This window comes from Cygnus atratus, chromosome 10 (assembly GCF_013377495.2).
Source record: "Cygnus atratus isolate AKBS03 ecotype Queensland, Australia chromosome 10, CAtr_DNAZoo_HiC_assembly, whole genome shotgun sequence".
Lineage (NCBI taxonomy): Eukaryota > Metazoa > Chordata > Aves > Anseriformes > Anatidae > Cygnus > Cygnus atratus.
Window position 1 is genome coordinate 6,481,761 of NC_066371.1, and position 19,634 is coordinate 6,501,394.

Sequence of the window (19,634 nt, forward strand, 5' to 3'; positions counted from 1 at the left end):
TTTTATGAGGCGCACTGTCAGGCTGAGCCAGCTGGCTCTGACCACCAACTAACCACACTGGTTCTTTCCTTTCTGCAGGCTCTTCGCAATCAGTAGCGAAGCCTTCAGAGCTTAACAACCTTAATTTGGTGAGAGCTTCACCGGCAGGAGGGTCACTAAAGCAACTGAATGTCCTTCCTGAAGCTTCCCCAGCACTACTGGATTTGCAGAGCGAAGCAGAAGTGAAACAGGCTCTCCTGTCCAACGGCTACGCACCCACGGCGTGCAACTCCATTCCTGAGCTTAAGCCACCAAACAGATCGATAGACTGAGAGGACAGACTGCCATGTGCAAATTAACAAACACGCTATTATTATTATTATTATTTTTTGCACAGAGTATATAGGCTACTTACTTCTACCTCAAATCCTGAACTGATGACCTGTCAAAGGCAACACAGCTGAGGTATGAGAAACAAGCTTGTATGGGGAACAAACTCCTGTTCGAGCGTCATCTGTTTGTATATAGTTTAAAACTTCCCTGAGAAGTATGAAGCGTTCAAAAGTTGACTTGCATATGAAGCACATAAATGCAAGGGATTATTGTGTAAAGAGAAAAGTATTTGATACAATTGTACATAAGAGTTTTCATATATAAATATATATATATAAATATATATATATATATATATATCTTTTACAGAGGCTATTTTAATCTTTAGTGCATGGAAAACTGAGTGAAATTTTACAATTTTGGCAATATTGTTTTCAGTATCAGGTTGCTGTTAAACTTTGTGAGAGAAATAATTCTGGTGCCTTAAATGCATAAGCAGAACTTCAAAAAGCCAGACTGTTCCAAAGGGATTGTCCTCTTTTCAATGGAAGTTCCTTGAAATAAGTATCAATTGGGTTACTTAGCACAAATTTCCTTCCCCTTTGAAATTTATTGCACTTAACACATTTAAACAGAGATCTGCAACTGTTTCAAATGAAGTTTATATGAAAAAAAAACAAGCAGTGAGAAATTACATAGCAACCTGATTTTTTCCTGTTTGTGGAAGAACTTAAATTCCCTTATTTTTCAAAATTGCCTAAAAATTAATATTTGAACTGTGACTGTGATACATTAGAGTGGACCACACAAGAAGCACTAAATAATGCAGCAACAGGGCAGAGCCCCAGAACAACCTGGCTATCATGACTGGTGAACAGTCACTACCAAAATAAATAATTCATGCAGTAAACTGTGGGGTGGTCCCAGACATTGCACCCTTCAAAAGCTTCCTAGCAGAAGGCATTATCTGCCCCTATGTGCTCTTACAGCCCTGAGCACCTACAGAGCTCAATGCAGACATTTCCCCCCGAATGGACGCAGCTTCACTTGTAAAAGGTGCGCCTCGTGAGATGGCCTGGCCTTGTGAAGCAGAAGGAATAACCTTGGCCAGTACAATGCATTTTCTACCCAAGAAAAACACATCTATTCTGGAGGGAGTTTGAACCCATGCAGCTGTTCTGACAACAAAACTGAAATCACAGGCCTAGGCTGACAGCTGTACCATGAATTCATGCGATACTTTTTTTCCTACGACACAATATGAGGCTTTTTTTGTTTGACACCGTTACCCTGATCTGCAGCCAGACTCTTTATGTGAACATACCCGCCTCAAACGAATTACGGTGCTCTGTGCAGCGATGCTAAGCGATTCAGAAATACGCTCACTTAGAAGGGAAACTCTGTATTTAGGGTTGAAAGTACTCTTTTAAATGGAAATGTCCCAAATATTTTTGTGGTCTTTTAAGTTCATCCATGAATGGGGGAAAAAAATACCTACGTTGGTGAAACAGCTCTTTGTCACTTCTAACTTCACTACAAAGCTTTTTATTCCTAGAAAGGCTGCTTTCTGTTGGTACCTGTGGATGGAGGACTCCCTTCCAGCTATTTGTAATTTGAGTTCTGCTCATACAAGGTTGCTAACTCTGGTGATGACTACTTTGGGGAAAGGTTTATTGGGGAGTTGTTACTTTTTTCCTTAGGAGCAACACAAATGCCAGTCCCACTGAAGCGGAGTCTAGTGGAAATCCACCTTTGTTAGGGCTGTGGCTCAAAACAAGTGTTAGAAATAGGGGCAGAAATGCTGCATTTGGGGTTCAGATTCGTTACTTCTGGATCTGCTTGAGCCCTACCACACAAAGAAGCTGCACGCTGCCCTGCACCAGCACAGTGCCCATTCATTATAAGCTGTTCACGTCCAACCTTAGCTCAAGAAGCCACCACCTCCCTTAAGGGAAGGACCTCTGCCTTTTGCCTAGCAGCTGAGGAGAGTCTGGCTGCAAGCTAGCCACCCGAACCCCCCGCTTAACGAAGCAAGGCGTAATTGAGCCACGTACCTGTCTGTATCAGTCCTGACCAGTGACACATTTGCACTTTGAGACAGGTGGCTAACGATGTTGAGTGCCAAGCCTATTCCAAGCAAAGGAAGAGGATGTTAGACAATTATAAACCAAGCCCATTTTTCCCTTTAGTCAAGGAATAAAAGAACCAACTGATGAGGTGAAAACAGTGGGACCGGGAACAGGGGGAAGGACTGACCCAACTGACTCCTTGGGCTGGCGAAATGTCATCACCACTGCAGAGACAAAGCATATTTGCCACGTTAACGTTTGAAAATGATGTTTCTGAATAAAGTTAACTGCCTAACGTTATGACTTCCACTAAATATGTGAATTTGCTGCTTCTAAGAGGCAATGTGAAAGAGGAAGTATTACTTTTGTGTACAAAGTTATTTATTTATTAGAAAATTTGGTACAATGTTGTACATTGAAAAACATGTAAGATATTGAAGTGTCTAACAAATGGCATTGAAGTGTCTTTAATAAAGGTTCATTTATAATATTACAGCTTTTTTGTTGAGTGAGCTTTTGGGAGTTTCAGTTGAAAATTAAATAAAATTCTAATCCATTGCTACATACACTCTTTTCTGTCTTTCTCTGATGAAAATGCAGAGTAACTGCCAGAATATCCACTTGTGAAATTAGATCCACAAATTTAACATCAGATACTGTGGATCAGCGTGAGACTCTGGCAGTCTGACTTGTGGACGGGGTGGAATTTGGGGGCTGCACTGAAAGATACAATAAAGAATTCACACGAAATACACTTCTAATATATCAACTGTGTAAGTATCTGGCAAGTACCCTTATCCTGGCACTGAGAGCAGAATAGATGGGGGGGGTGGGTTAGTGGGTAAAAAAACAGGGCCAGGACAGCACCAGAGTCAGCTGCATTTTGAACACCTCTGGCTTGCTCAAATCCAAACCCCACCCTCTACAGAAATTCCAGAGGCAGCTTTGGAGATAAGCATGAATTCTTGCGTTAGCTTAAATCGCAATACAATGTCTGTATGTTATTAAAAATATATATTTCCTTCTCCAAATCCTAACCTTGAATATAACACAGCTTTTCTGAGACTACTCTGATAAATCCTTTAACACATTAAAGTACTTCAAAATGGAAAAGAAAGAGCCTTTAAGAAGCTGGTGCCGTGAGATTCAAGTATTCTTATCCACATTATCCCAATAACAACATAAAATGAATTTTTCAATTTTCAGTAAACTTGAAAAAACTGCCAAAATGTAGCTAAAACTCAAGGCAAATAGGCAGTATGGGAAAAGAAAACAAACACTGAGGAGCATTTTTCAAGTTCCCCCCCACAGTCCCATCACCAAAAGTGTCATTTTCAGCAGGATCAGCCAGCTGTGTGCACACCAGCCTCTCGCCACCACTTGCCTGGTGCCGTGCCGGGGCCGGGTCCCTCCCGCAGCGTGCCGGGGTGCAGAGCTGGTCCGTCAGCGCAAAGGACGAGGAAAACCTTGGGGGCTGCTGAACGGCAAACAGGTCAGCAAGGCCAGCCCCATTATTTCACCTGGTTTTGGCAGCACAGCTGGGGGGGGGGGGGGGGGGTGGGAGGGGCGCTCAGGTGCCAGCACCACTTTGTGTGGGAAGAGCTGTGCGTCCAGATGGTATTTTAGCCTTGCCTTACCTGCTGAGTGTTCAACCTTGGCAAACTAAAGCAGGAACATACGCTGTTTTGCACAGCAATTATTAAATCAGTATGGGCAAAAAAACGTTAACACAACAGAATTGCAACAGTCCCCGCCCCCCCCCCCCCCCCCCACCCCATGCACTGTTGTTTGCCAAAAATTTGGCTTTTTTTTTTTTAAGTGGTGATGACAAAACTGGTTATGTAAATATTAGTAACAACACCAACAATCCAGTATTTGGACCCAAGGACTATGAGGCATGATTACTTTCAGCTCAAGTAATTAAATAGCCCAACTGCAGTTCTAGCCCTCTCATCTGTTTAAAGAGCTTTAACAGAAAATATGAGTTCGCTTTTAAGACTAGGTAATAAAGCTCTCTCCCACCCCCCCATGCCCCTAAAATCGGGCCTGCTATATATAAAGCTTCATAAAAGACACAACCGTGGACGTGCTGTACTGTGCCAGGGCAACTGGGAGACGTACCCAGCCAAGATGGGCCTGGGTTGAAATCCCCCATTTTAATTGGAGATTTTTTTTTTTTCAGAATTACGGTCTTTGTTCCGCACATTTTACTCATTTGCCAATTTTCTAAGTTCTGGACTCAAAAAAGCCTGATTGCTATGTCATGGGATGACAGGGCAGTAAAACAGCCCTTGTCAGTTGGCCAGGCCCACGGTCGTGTCTCGGGGCAGCACTGCCCATTTCTCTGTGCTGAGGCTTTGCATATGCCCCCTGCCCCCAAGTTTGCACTGGCCTGGCCCACGTTCCCAGTCGCCCCAGCCTCCCTACACCTGTGTGACCTCCCAGTGCGGAGAACACCCTACTGTGAAGTTACAGCACCCCGCGGAAGCACCTAATCACAGCTCAGACTCCAGTTAACTCAAACACTCGGCACACCAGCTGGCAAGAGCGGCACGGGGAAGCAGAGCGCAAGCACACCACGTCCCGTGCCGATCGCCTCGGTGCCGCGATGGCTCCCGGCTCCTCTCCCACCGCCCGAGTCCGCCAGCGAGGAGCCCCAGCCGCCGGCCACCGCGGCCTTGCCCGGCCCAACGCACGAACCACAACCACCCGACACGGCCCCAACGCGGCCCCAGGAGCCGCCGGTGCCTGCCGAAAGCCTCCCGAAGCGGCTGAAACCCGCACCTCGGCGCTGCCTGCCCCGGCGGCCCTGCACAAACACCCTCTGCGTGAACGTTTTAAAGCGTCACGCAGCCAGGCTCCTGAAATGACCGTGGCCGATTATTTTTTCCCCACGTTCTGGTGATAATTTTAACTCGGTAATTTCACCGCCTTTTCACCAAGCATGTCCCAGCACCAGGCTGGCCCCCACAGCTCCTCCTTCCCAACAGAGCAGCAGCAGAGGTTCGCTCTGCTTGTCCCGAGAGCCCTTCGGGCCCATCCGTATTTCGACAGGAGAACTTGGGCACTCTCCCTGCCCTGCCTTCCCAGCCTCCTTCCTGGGCTTTACCATTTCCAAACTCCGGCTCCTTCAGCTGCTGAGGGAAGAAGACCTAAAAAAGGCCTAACTGCATGTCTTGCAGAGGCACAGCTGTAAAATAATCCAACCCCGGGCTTTTACTGGAGAAATATGAGTCTAATTAATAAAGCTGCACTGGTTACCAGGCAGGAATGCATGCTGTGCACCTGTAGGTATAAACAGGAATATAAACGTTCACAAATATGGCTCAAATCAGAAACAAATGGATTATTGTCTTTTACAAAGAGCCCTCCCAACCTGGAATACTTTCAGTGCTGTTGGAGGGCAGCAGGCTGTAACTCTATCGGCCCCTTCCCCCAGCAGTAAAACCCTCCCCGCGTTACGAGGCAGGTGCCACTGAATTATGAAAACTTGCTTTATTTCAGCCTCCCCGCGATCCGGAGGTTTGCAGAACACTTCCCCTGCAGGAGTTCTCCTAACGCCTTTCTCAGGCACCGTAATTAGCTGTTTACCCCCCAAACATCACTTTTTTGGCACGACTCTCCCAGTGACTTCACTCACTTTCCGTGCAGGAAAATTTCATGTTTGGGAAATCGGATTATTTGAGGATTTACTTTTCTCTAACAGTGAAAGTGGCGCTCGGGCTGCTCAGCAGCTGCTGCGGGCGCAGCGAGGAGGCGGCAGGAGAGGAAGGCTGCGCTCACGGCCGGACTCCTCCTCCAGGGCAGCAGCTTCTCCGGCTCTACGCAGGACAGAGGCAGGAGCTGGGTCAGAGCAGCAGCTCGCGCGTCTTCTCGTAGGTCCCCAGGAAGATGAACCCTCCCAGGCTGATGGCTGCCATCCGCGGGACAACACCTGCAAACAAGCTGAAGGCAAAGGAAAGGCGGCTTCAGAGTGAGTGGCTGCTGCGTGGCTGTGCAGAGGCTTCAGAAAACGAAGCCAAGAGAAATGGTCTCGGACGGGAAGAGCCCCGTGCCCTGCCACCCCACCCAGCCTCAGCAGAGGTGCACTGAGGCCAGGACCTGCTCTCTCTGCCCGGAGCTACCCCGACACAGACACAGCACCACGGCCAATTCCCAAAAACACACAACAGGGAGGGAGCAGGACCGGCTGCGTGATCAGCCGCGACGGTTTTTAGGTGCCTGATCCTAACAGTTCTTGGAAGTTAACAGGAAACTCATGCAAAGCCCATTACTCTACACATCTAAGCTCGCAGTTGGTCTAATAACTCCAGGACAGGCCAGCGTATCCTCCCCAAGGATTACAGGCTTCCTTCGTTGCAAGCAAGGATTAAACATTAGGCTCGAACCTATTTGGCTTCCTTTGCCGACCGAGCGCCCGCGCCGCGGGAGGCCTCGCGCAGCGAGCTCCGGCTGAGCTGCACGGGGACGCCGCTGCCCTGGGCTCTGCAGCCGAGCCTCCACCGCTCCTGCCTACCTCCGGACCTCGTGCCGTGCCCTCGTGCCATGCCCCGGGAGGAGAAGCGTGCCCCGAGCACCCAGGGTGCTCAGCAGCCCTCTCTGCGCTGCTGCTCACGGCGAGCTCTGCCTGCAGTAACTCTGCTTTCCGCTGTAATGAGCTTTGCTAAGGAGCCTGCAGCACCCGGGCAGATGGAAACATTTTATGGCTTTACTAGACAGCAATTGGGTCTATTACCATAATGACAGCTTTAAACCAGAGTAATTTGTACAAGGCATGTATGGACAGAGCGCTGATGGGGTAGATCCTGCGGTGAGCACTGCGCTCACAACACGCAGCATCCCTCTGCTGCTGAATCAGGCAGCCCCACCACAGGAGCAGCGGCGGCCGTTCGTTGCCAGAGCTGCGCATTCAAGCCCCAGCTATTACACAAACAGGGGCAGATAACTGAGTTACCCGGGAGCTGCAGCCCTGGCAGCATCCACTGCTCACCACCACCCCCGGGGATCCCTGGCCCTGCTCGGCCCTGCTCCCTTTCCTCACCTGCCCCCCGCGGCCCCCCGCCGAATGCCCAGGGCTGAACCTGGAGGGCCGAGCTCTGCGGGAGGCCTGACCCAAACCGGACCCCTCCGGGCCACACCTGCCCCATCACCTGATGAATTTTATTCTATTTTTTTTCCTGCTGGCCCCATCAGAAACTCCTCTGTGGGGCACAGCTCCGCAATCCTTTCCCATCGGTCAAATGACACTTGGCTTTCTCACCGAGCTGGGAAGCTTCCTCCATGGCTTTCAAACGCCACCAGCTCCTTGCACGAAAAGCAGTCGGAAAAGATGTAAACCTGCGTTGGTGTGAAGGGCTCGATCACCCTGCTGGTGAGAGTGAAGAGGCACACGGACCCGTCCACCTCATCCCTGCTCTGTCTCCTCCTGCAGACTCTCCCGGCACGGAGAGGGACGTCAGGTCTCTCGGCGTGAAGCAGAGGGATTTACTAGGTGCAAAACAGGAAGCCGAGCCCTGCGCTCTGGTTTTAATAAGGTGGCAATAAGCAATGCATCTTTCTGCCCCTAGAATTCCTCCTCTTCAAATACAAGATTTATTAGAGAAGCCGTAAATCAATTCGTGTTGCAACTAGCCAAAAAGCCTGACATTTTTATTGTTTTTGATTAATAGATTTATAATTGGCAGCAGGCATGGCAGTCTCAGCGTTTATTTTTCCCAAGACTTTCTTCCTTTTCCTTGTAGCTGACGCAGCTTGGCCTACTTTACATTTTCCTTCTTCTCCAGATCACTTATCATTTTGATTTCACTTGAGTTGCGTTCCCTTTGGTCCCAGTCCCCGGGCACTATCTTTAGGCAGAATTTAATTTGGGGCTGTTTAGAAAAGGGCACTGCTGAAACACCCTGAAACGAACCCAAACATACATTCTTATTTTCTGCTCTTTGCTTCCCCAGCCAGCCCCCTGCCTGTTCATGCCCTTCAGTGCTCGACTTCCATCAGTAGCACAAGCGGCCTCGCTTCTCCCAGTCCCTCTGAAACCAAGCCCCGGAGCCCGCCGAGCAGTGGAGGACCTGAAAGTCGTCCGCAGATGGGGCACCTCGAGGAGCGAACCCGAGAGCACAGCTCTCCGCGCTGGCTGCTGGGGGCACGCAGCTGGACGGCTTCCTGCACTAAGTGTCCAGAGCTTCCTGCAATTTGTTTTGAATTATTTCCCACATGTGGAGAAAGAGGACCGAACTTTTATTAGTCGTGGGAGCAGAGATCAGATGGTAAGAGAAAGCCATCTCCCACCACGCCAGACCGTACAGGCTGCTTCCAGCAGCAGTTTACAAATGTCACGGCAGCACCCCGAAAGCATCGGCCACATCAAGAGGATTAAAAGCCTATAAAAATTACAGTGAAAAGCCCCGAGGAAAGGTTCCAAAAACCCTTCATTTCTCTTCCAGCCCCAGGGCAGGTGGGACACGGGCCCCACCGAAGGAAGCACAGGCCGCACCTCGCGGACTGGAGGAGCTGGTTAAGATGTCACGTTGTGTGTGCTCGCTACGAGAGGCCAACAGGCACCCTGACTTGCACTCAAAGAGGGCAGGGTACCAGAAACGAAGCAGGTGCCTGTAAAACCTAATAATAATTTATAAGCCTGTGACACCTTCTTCAAAAGCTCTCAAAATGTTCTACAAACACTTGCAAAGGAATTTTTTTTTTCACGACACTGCTCCAAGGTCAGGAGAGCGGCTCTCATTCTCAGAAGTAAGTAAAGCGAGGCAGGTAAGAGATTGGATCAGCATCACCCCCGACTTCCCGTACCGGTCAGAAGAAACCCAGGACAACATTTCTACACACCAGGGACAGCAGGAAAGCAGCTGGAGAGCTGCTCTGGGGCTGCTCAGATTGATTCTTTGAGCTCAAGCTAAACGAGCTGTCTCCAGCCTTCCTGCACCCCCTGTCCCTGCACTGGAGGCACTTCTGGTGCTGAGCTACTGCCCGGCGAGGCCAGGCCGGGGGTGCTCCCGGCGTACAGCCCCACACTGCTGTACACAAACACACGTGTTCATGGAGGTAAGTCCATCACAGGTAATTAAACACAAAGCCACCTTTGCCTCAGAAGTCTGGAGCTAACCTTAGAGACTGTACCAGGGGAATATACAAAATAACACCATTTCTGTGCTCCTCCATGGACACTGCTCCCAGCCGGTGCTAAAGAGAGGGTACCAGACCGGAGAGACCTCCAGTCTGACCCAGGACAGTTTGTGCCTACCTGAGAGGTGCCCCCTGGCCCTGCGTACAACAATTAAAAATCTTTCCTGTGTGACGTCATTTAAATACAAGCAGACCGCCCCGTCCTCTCCCTCCCCTCCCCACAGGCAGCGATACGAGCCCTGAGATGTGCTTCATCAGCACGGCCTTACCCCGACAGTCCTTGTGTCCTCCAGATGCCTCCGAGGGCGGCCAGAACATTTCCGCGAGCCGTGGCGGAACCAGCCTGCACCAAAAAAAAACAGTCTGAAAATTGTTGCCAGAGATGTTTGGTTATTTACCGAGCTTTGTGTCCCTGCTTAGTGCCACCTTACAGCAGTTACAGGGGTCCTAACGGTCCTTGTCTCCTGGCACAGGCAAAAGCTCACTGTCTCCAGCAATGAGGCAAAGGGCAGAAAGGGAAAAGGAGGCACAGAAGAACAAAATAATCACTCCAAGGTCACAGAGCGGGTTAATTACAGAACTGGGGCTCCAGTCTCCTCTGCACTACACTCTGCTTTATGTCCAGCAGCTGACTCTGGACTAAGACGTTAATAGAAACGCACTCTAAAAGCACCAACAAGTGACTTTGCTACTCGACTGACTTCAAACTCAAATATTAGCAGCCTGGCATTAGCTTAAAAAATACAAATTACAAGTAATGGTTAAAAAACATGAGTGGTGTTTTGCATGGGGAAATTACCTTGAGTGAAAAACAGGACAAACACCAGGGCAATTACATTACATGTGTGATCTAGTTAGTGTGCGATGACTAATAATAGATGCTGCTGGAATGGTCTCAGAACATCTCAAGGCACCATCATTCCCCTGCCAGTGCTGACCTGGTTGCTGAGGACAGCAGCAGACATAAACGAAACCCAGTTCTTAGAATTTTATCACCAATGCTGCCCAGAGGCAAAGAAGCTGCACCAGGTACAGCAACACGAGGGTCACAACACACCGTGGTGCGCGCAGCTGTGTGTGACTCAGCTGAGAAGGTACGTGTCATCGAGAATAAACACCCCTTTACTGAAAGATGTGAGCCATAGGGTAAAAACCATCCTCAGAAACCCCAGGATGCCTGACCCCTGCCAACATAACCTCTCTTTTCAGGGCAGGGAAGGACTTCAGGAACATCTACCTACTGAGGGCTTTTAGCTGCGTGGCTGCTTAGCTCTGCTCTGGGTCAGTAAGAATGATGGGGACAATAGATTTACTAGCAATTTAACTGCTTACTAAACATATTAATCTTACAAGCAATTTTCCTTCTGCCTTGGTTGGCAGAACTAAGCCACCATGATCTCTGTGGTTTGAAGTTTTCGGACAGAAAACCTAGTGCCGAGCTTTCCTCAAAAACCACACACACACACACACAAAACCATTATCGAAACAACACAGGAACAAATTCCTGGTGGGATGTTTAACTTTGGGTGTCATTGCGTAAGACCCTGGAAGCCTCGAGTCCAGCACAAGTGCAGGCCCTTCTCAGAGAGCTCCTTTGGGAAGGGAGCAGAAGAGCAATTCAAGGAAAGGAACAGAGTTTCATTAATTCTGCGTGTGGTACCTGCTCGCATCTGACCCTGTCTTGAAGGGCAAGAGCTGAAGCCATTATTAATAGGTGCTGGTTTCTTTCTGCTATGACCATTCCCCTGGCATGTCTGCTGGTCTTCTCCACTCTTACCTTCGCCAACATAATTCTTGTCTTCGCTACATCGAGAGGCGTGGTGACGGCAGCTGCGAATCCACCTGAGCAAACCAAAACATCAAACACAAGTGAGACATTGTTGGCTGAATACGAACGACACCCTGCCTATAATTCCCGTGGCTGTGGCCAACACCGCTGCGTTATTAACGCCTATGGCACATTTCCTCGCGGCAGAGTCCAGGTACGTTTGTTGAAGGTCTGTACACAGGGTGTTTTATTCCTGTGTGTTGACCTAAGGAAAACAGTCTTAATTAATTGTACTTTCAAACAACCCCACCGAGGTGAGTGTCCTCTTGTTTTGGACTCTGTACATAAACGTGGGAAGGCCTTAACCATAACAGGCTCCACTTTCACCAACTACAGACAAGGCTGAAAGGAAGAACCCCCTAACAGAGAAGGGGAAGTAAGCCCATCCTGCTGTGCTCTGCCTTGAGAATTAAAGCCTGACCGTTCAAATTTCAGAAAGAGCAAGCGAGGAAGATGCTCTGCATCTGAAGCACACATGGTGCAGGGCATCGCTGGCCGCAGGCAGCAGACAGAGCGGGTCTGACCGGCAGCTGTTAGACCTGGGATTCTGTCTCAAGGAAAACGAGACGAGGCAGTGCTCTGGACGGAGCTCATCTCCAATTGACGATCAGCTCCATTTTGGAAAACAACAACGTGAGTCTGCCCACAGATCTCAGGAACTGTCAGGAGGCTGCTGCCACAAGTGCCATCTTCTCCTCACAGGCGTTTTTATTCTCTCTAATCACTCCCAAACGTCACCCTTGGAGCTCATTACTTTCACTCAGAGCAGCCAGCTCAGCTGTGGCTTTCTTCCCAAAAGCCAGAAATCTTAAGCTTATCCATGTGCATGTCTCACCCACAAATGTGTGTGTCTATTTCTCCGTATTTTAACCCTGTGGGTACAGCCTGGCCTCTCATGCTACCTAGGGACCAGCTTTGCTGGTTTTTCTCCCAGGCTCTTATTCCCTTTGCCTTATTTCACCATCCTAAAATTAACTCTGAGCTCTCCCTCCTCTCTTCACAATATCCTAAGCAAGTAATTCATGTTGTGGCAGAGCCAAAGAGAAGGAAACTTCAAATGCTGGAACAGCACAGTGGTAAGCAAAGAGAGAAAAGGGACGAAAGCAGGGAAGAAAAGAAAGAGAGACTCGTTCTGAAATTTGTCTCGCTTGTTCCCTCCTATTTTTTTTCTCCGGAGCTTGGATAAACCCTGTATCTGCTGCAGCAGGGAACAAAGTGATTCCAAGGGCTGAAGCCTACAGTGTACCCAGGGAATAAGCTAAAAATAATCTGTTGTTTTGATCCAAGTTCTATGGAATGTAGAAAAATTGATCCTTCTTTTCTTGGGATGGGAAGGGGGAAAGCATTTCTTCTAACATCTGTCAAGTAATGAAAAAAAAAATCTCTCTTCCCCACCGGCTGGTGATTCTGCCTGCGTCTCTCTCCGTCACCTTGGCTGTAACACAGGAAAACCCTGCTTTATGTCAGACGGGGAGAGGCCAGCTGGCACCCCGGGATGACTTCTGACAGTTAATTGAGGAATGTCCCATGACAGCTCAGGGCACACAGTGAGGCAGATGTGCAATCCCGTGGATCTCAAACAAGAGGAGCAGGGAAGTTCCTGAACCACCCAAACCCAGCTTGGAGCAGCAGCTTTGGCTCCCATAAGGTCAGCCCATCAGCTTCACCCTGCCGGAAGCCTTCTAGCAGTGATACCTCATGAAAAGGCAGAAAAATGGGTTGTATTTAAGAAACCAAAGCAGAAACTATGAGCAAGTTAAAGTAAACTCCAGCCCGTTCTTGGACCTTCCTTAAGGTCACGAATCTTTTCATTGTGAGCCAGTTTTTGACTAAATGACCCAAAGGCTTTGAGAGAACGATCGGGTTAGGAACTTGGTATTCATGTCAGCAAAGTATTTTTAGAGTAGCAAAAATAACCTCCATGGAAAAGAGTGGATTTACAAGTTTGGATGCAGACGTCCTTCCTTCGCCCGCAGTGAACCACGCGGCTGTTGGGCCTGTATCGGGCAGAGACCTCAAAGCATTGCTCAGCTGCGGAGGTGACAACTTATTTCCCTTATCAGACCCCATTAATTTTTTTAGGCACTCATTCCTAAAGGTCCCTCATTGGCAGAAGCTTTGATCTTCACTGACAGAGTGATTAGAACCAACAATTCCTGCGGATACGACGTTCCCCAGCACTCGTAGCCCAACGCCTTAATCAAGCCTGGTTGGTTTTCATTTTTCCCCAGCTAACATCTGGATCTCTCAGACTCTTTTGTTATTAACATTTCTATGTTTCTTTTTCCATCACTGGGAAGTATTTGGTACAGATTTACCAATCAATTTAGAAAGACAACAGCAACAATAAAACGCTTCATAAGCACAACAAGCAGCAGGACAGCAGCTAAATTAAATGCAAGTTTGCATATGCCTGACAAAAACACCAGATTAAAGCTAGCGTTTGTTGGGAATGACATTTCATTGCAGGCAATGAGTCTGAAAAATGAATTTGCTCCAGCCTTAACCCTAAATGTCCAACGTGATTTTAGAGTGACATCTTCAACACTACTGCATGGACATCCCAGGACAGGCCGCAGTGCTAGCGGGGTACTGTGCCTCCCCATCTGCTCTAGGTGGGCAATGGAACCTACAATCTGACTGCTTCCAGTCATCAAACTAATAAAACAAATACAAGCGAGTACAGCCAGAGCCTGCTCAATCAAAATAGCAGCACTGTGCACTGGCCTGTCCAATACGCAGTAAAGGCCGAAAGACATTTGCATGCTCTCTTACTGATTTAGTCTATTCCTGCTGTCACCAGATTCTCCAAGAGATGCCACACAAGGCTGGAGTCCGCTCAACAAGCGGAAAAAAACAGGTATCAAAGTATCAGGGGGACAGGAACGGTCCAAACACATCCACCCTTATGCTCCTAATCATTCTGCCTCTGCAGAGCTGACAGAAAGGCACGTCCAGAGGCAGCCCGTGCCCAGACGGGCAGACTGACTCACCTGCTCGCTCGCGGAGAAGGCTCCTTTTATCCCCTGCCCTAGAAAGATCTGTCCGTGGCTTCGGCTCAGCAAGTAGGCATAAAGATGGATTTGCACATGGGAAAAGGCTCTTGGCTTGTTAATACTTCTAGCAGAGTGACAAACTCCTCTGTTGGGAAAATAAAACTTCGTACTACTGGAAAATTCATCACCTGTCTCCCAAGAAGTTACAATGGATGCTGTATATTCACACGTCAGCTGAACAGCCCAAAATTTACCAAGTGCAGGGTGTTAAACAGAAAATCCCCCTGCTAGTCACACTTTCCCACTGACCAGTTCTTGATGGAAGTGCTCGAGACAGACAGCCGCTGTGCTGAGGCCAAGCAAAGAGAGCAATTTACCTTTATTTGGCAGTAAGAACAAGGAGCCTTGAAGACTAAGATATTCCCCTAGGTTCTTGTTGGCATTTCCTTTTTAGCTGTCACATGCAAATCAAAATTGAGAAGCATCAGAACAGAATGAAATACTTCACTTGAGAACAATAAATAACCCGAGGTCCTAGCAGTAAGGTGGCTGCCTGATGAATTTCCTGCTACCACAGGGAAATGCACCACTGGTTCCTTGGGACACTCCGCAATTAAGATCCTATGAAGGGAGGAATACAAGTTATTCTTCAGCTCCTGTATCTTTTTTTTCGGTATCATTTCAATTTTTCCTCACCCTTTCTGAAGGCACCAAAGAACCCTTCTGGCCAGGCCTCACAGGTTTCTGTCGCCTCGCTGGACCCCAGCACCCTCCTCTGAACACCAGCCCTGTCCTGGAGGCCAGGTTTGTCTCAAGAGGTAGGAACTTGTGTCTGAGAATTAAAATGTATTTGTTTGAATCAGCCCACCTTGGGAGAAGAAAAAAAATGCCGGCTGAGTTTTATTATTGCCTGTCTTCACTGCTGATTTAGGATTAAATCCCAAATTCTCATGGAAAAACTGCATAGCATTGGTCTAACACGAACTACTCACCACCCCTCACAACATCTTCTTACATTGACTGACTTCCTAATTAACTTTCTCAGAACTTTTTTCAAGACTTTTCTGATTTTTTTTTTCAGAACTCTTCAATCAACCGTTTTTTATTTGAAGTTGCACTGTATCGACATTAGGTTGATTTTAAGAAGCTGTTCCAGGTCCTTTATTCCTGCAGCAATGACACCTGCCAAGGGCAGAGCAAAGCGACCCAAGAAAAACCTCTCCGGGTCTGAGCAGAGGTACCAGGAGGCAAAGCACTGCTCCTCCAGGGATTTAACCAGCTCGGGCTGAGAAGCACCATCCAAGAAGGCACGAAAGGGAAATCTTGAGAACTGCTCAAAAATTTATCCAGAGCTATAAAGAGGCTTTTAGACACGGCGTGTAATCTTGTCAGAGCCAATTAGATGAGAACAAAAGTGATGGGAAGCCCTCCCTGTTAATGTGCAAAAAGCTCCCGTTAGTGCTTTATTATGCACTAGGCTTGCACCTCCATTCCCTGTGACTTTTTCACCACAGGGCATAAATTATTAACATCAAGCCACACTTTTTTTTAACATTGGGGAGAAAAAGGAGGTGTCTTTAGCAGGGGCAGTTTCCAACCACATTAAATGGACACTCGGGTGCTTTGACAAGCAGGAGCTGCCTGGCTGCTGCAGGGCAGTGCTCTGCTTTCCCAGCAAAGGGCAATCAATACCCAAGGAATTTCCTCGTCACCAGCCCAGCAATGTGGAGGGCACTGGAAACTCACCCAGAGGCCCCTTTTGGGACAGCCTGCCCTGGCACGGTGCAGGGCCGGGGTGCAGTGGTCCAGCCAGGCAACGTGAGCCCCAGGATGGCTTGAGAATCGAGAGCAGCCACAAGCTGGCCCGTGGCACCATGCTTCCCTCACCTGCCTCCAGCCTGCCAAATCCTGGGCCCAAATCTGGGCCGGTACCCAACCAGCTCAGACACGAGGCAAGTTCTGGTTTAAAGGAAACCTCAGGCTTAAAATATACCACGGATCTACCCTTGGGTTCCTCCCCACTGCTCAGATATCTCCTTCTCTCTCTGACTGCTCCAAACATCTCCTCCAGTTAAGACACCAGAGACAATGATAAAGCTGGACAAGGCCTCCAGGGATTAAATTATTAACAGACGAGACAGAGAGGGTTCCAAATCTCTGATATTTATGCTCACGCCTATTAGGTTTCTATAAAAAGCCCACAGATCACATGCATACATCTGACACATGTGTGCTCAACGAGGAGGATTCAGGCCTCTCGCAGCACTTTGGCTGAAATCGCTGTTATTTCGCAGGCACTGGGGATGGAATTCAATATATTGTTACTCTTTGTTCTGTCCTCGCCAAATAATCAATTACGATTTAGCTAGGAACTAACCGACACACACAGACACATACATGTATGTGTGCGAGAGCCCTAAAGGGAAGCCAAACAGGACTTCTCTTTCAGTTTGTTTCAGCTTATTACCCTGCCCCTCAGGACCTCTAACATATTTTTAGAAAGTATTGAATTCAAGCAAAGAGCACAGGAGAAAAGCATGTCTGTGTGGTTTCTCCATCCCACTGCTACCATGGTGGCATTTGATAGCATCTCTGTGTTTAAAAGTTGTTTTTTGGATAATCTTCTCCGTTTGAGGTTTATAACGTGATGATTTTAAATCATTCAGATGCACACACACAGCCTGTTTTCTTCACAGGGTACTGCTGGCATTTTGATTTTTGTTTTGGGGTGGAAAAAAAGGGATGAAGAGCTTGGTCTGGTTTTGCTTCCCTCATCTGAAGCTACAGGTAGGTAGTTAATTGTTTTTAACCATGGAAACCATTCCTCAGAAAGCAGGAAATTACTTTTCCACCTCCAACATTCAGCAATGGAGCTGAATATTTTCAGGACAACAGAGACAGAGCTGGGTTAGATCAACAGAGGTCCTGCCTGTTGTGTGTCTGCAGAGGGAGGGAACAGAGACCAAAAGGTAAGGTTCTGGTCCAGAAAATGTTTAATCTCGTCAGCTTTGAAGCAGGCCCTCAAAGGACACATCAGAGAGGAAGTTTAAAATGCTCCCGGTGAAAAGGAAAGAATGGGGAAAGAGAGAACAAAGAAGGAAAACCAGGCTGGAGGAAGTAAAGCTGGAAGGATAACCCACAGAATATATCATCACCAGCTACATCACGAGCTACAAAACAGGACTGCAGGTCTGCACAGATTCCTGCTTTGGGAATTGAGCCTACAAAGTCAGGGCTGAACTGGCCCACCTGAGCACGAACCTGGAAGTCTCCGGGCTACTTCAGGACCTGGGGTCTCCTTGAGCACCCAGCGTTAGGGCTCCCCAAAGGCAGCGAATGCTCGTGCACGACTGCGCCTCTGGAAGCTCCCTCTGCAATATTCCTGCTGGAAAGCGAGCAGACGCTACCACCATCCATCAAACAGCAGCAAGTTCAAGCACAACTGGTCAGAATCAAGACATACACAGGAGGAAACAGAGGCACTGGGCTAGGTTTCCAACTGAGGCACCAAATTGGACTTCAGGAAATTACTCCACAGGGCCTTGGGTAAATCAGATAACCTCTCCAGCTCTCTGAACGTGCCTGAACACAGTTTTTGTATCAATCTGACTGTAAAGAAATCAGCAGAACTAAATTAATGATCTCCTATCACACCTGCAGACATACAGATTGCATTTTAAAGCATTTTTAGCCCGATGGCTTGTTTTGTTTCCAAACAGAAATGAACAATCTGCTTTAACTCAATTGCTCTGATTTTGCTTGCACTGATTTGACTAAGGCAGTGTAAAATCCAAAAGGAGACCGAATTTTAAGCAGAACAAAAACTCCCTTCACATCACATAAACATAGAAAACACAGCTGGACACACAACATATCCTCTAAAATATCCTCTTTGCCCCAAAGCAGAATCAACCCTACCTAAACCATTCCCAGGCTGCTTGCATGACTGATCTACTGAACTGAGTGCAGTTAGAGCCACGAATCCTCTCTCTGTTGTGTCATTACAGTGCCTATCAAAATGAAGCCTCAGTCTCTGCTGGAATCCTGTTGCTATTAATACTTCAATTCCCCTAACAGAGCTTATTTTTAAAAATTACATACGATGTAATGGCTCTGATTTTACAAGTCATCAAAGAACAAGCTTTGCTTTTGATAATCTCTATTTCAAGAAATGTTATAATTTCTGTTTAAGCAGGATTTATTTTTTCCACGTATTCTGTTACTGGTTTGGAATCTCAAAATGTATTTTAGTTCCTTGGGGAGAAGCTCTGGCTATCCATCTCTTAACTACTAATCTGTTTTCCCTGTTAAGACAGTTGAGTCTCTCCTCCCTTTAACTTGTCAGCTATACTGATGAGTCATTAATTGCCCCCCCCCCTTTTTTTTTGGAAAAAACTACAGTAGGCTAAAATCAAGCAAGAAGCCTACTGAAGAATTCAATTAACTTTTGGCTTGTTTGGTAATAAATAGTGCAGTATTGTGTTCTGCCACTCTTTATTCTTGTTGTAGTGTCTGGAGATTGCCCAGATGTTTCGTCCTCTTGTTTTTTTGCCGTGGAAGGCTTTTGCCTCCAGGCTGTGCAGTGCTAGCCTCTGCTCTCCTGACTCTAGTTAATCTGCATGGCTGTCAGAGCTGTCACATGAATGGTGAATCATGGCCTCTCGCTGCAATCACTTCAAGCCCTGGGGAGCTGCTCAGAGCAGACAGCTGCACAAACCCGCACCCAAGCAAAGTTTCTCCTGGATGAGGATTTTACAAATCAACTTTGAAATAATCGCAAAGCCTGACTGACAGGCCCCTGATTTTTAAATAACAGAAATTTGTCAAAAACAAATTGGTTGTCTTTCAAACAGACACCCTGTTTGAGTCTTTTTTTTTTCTTCCCTCTCCTTTGCTGACTTCCCTACTTCCAAACAACAACTGGATCCGTTTTCTTCTAAACAAACTTGAATTACAAAGGAATGTTGTTCTGCTATACTTAATAGATTTGCACATTTTTCCCTTTCTTCTTTAGTCTTTCCCAGTATAACATATAATCCTTTGCACCTGCAAAAGCTCCACAGACTGCTGACTGCCAAGAATCCACCACGTGACCCTGCTTCCATGACCAGAGATCCTGTGTTTAAAGAGAAAGGAAAATAAAAAGTTATTAAACGTTTGAATCTATCTGATCCCCATGTGAGTTAACTCCGAGGATGGGAACTTAAGTGAAAAGCTATTTTTGTGGCATTTTTCAGTGATGTAATAAGTGATTTTTCCCAAGGAACTTGTGTACTTGAACAAGCAGATGGA

The 19,634-nt window shown here is 47.5% G+C and overlaps 2 protein-coding genes across 4 annotated transcripts in view; one reads left to right on the forward strand and one right to left on the reverse strand.

Annotated features, from left to right (window-relative positions):
• LRIG1 (leucine rich repeats and immunoglobulin like domains 1) overlaps positions 1-2,903 on the forward strand; it is an 87,536-nt gene extending 84,633 nt beyond the window's left edge. For both annotated transcript variants that reach the window (XM_035546897.1, XM_035546898.1), the window contains one exon: positions 79-2,903. In XM_035546897.1, the coding sequence (XP_035402790.1) occupies positions 79-311 (233 nt within the window). In that variant the 3' untranslated portion in view covers positions 312-2,903. The remainder of the gene's footprint in view (positions 1-78) is intronic.
• Positions 2,904-5,861: 2,958 nt separating this feature from the next.
• SLC25A26 (solute carrier family 25 member 26) overlaps positions 5,862-19,634 on the reverse strand; it is an 85,244-nt gene continuing 71,471 nt past the window's right edge. For both annotated transcript variants that reach the window (XM_035546901.2, XM_035546899.2), the window contains 4 exons: positions 19,389-19,458; positions 11,296-11,360; positions 9,788-9,861; positions 5,862-6,326 (listed from right to left, as the gene is read on the reverse strand). In XM_035546901.2, coding sequence (XP_035402794.1) covers positions 6,230-6,326; positions 9,788-9,861; positions 11,296-11,360; positions 19,389-19,458 — 306 coding nt within the window. In that variant the 3' untranslated portion in view covers positions 5,862-6,229. The remainder of the gene's footprint in view (positions 6,327-9,787; positions 9,862-11,295; positions 11,361-19,388; positions 19,459-19,634) is intronic.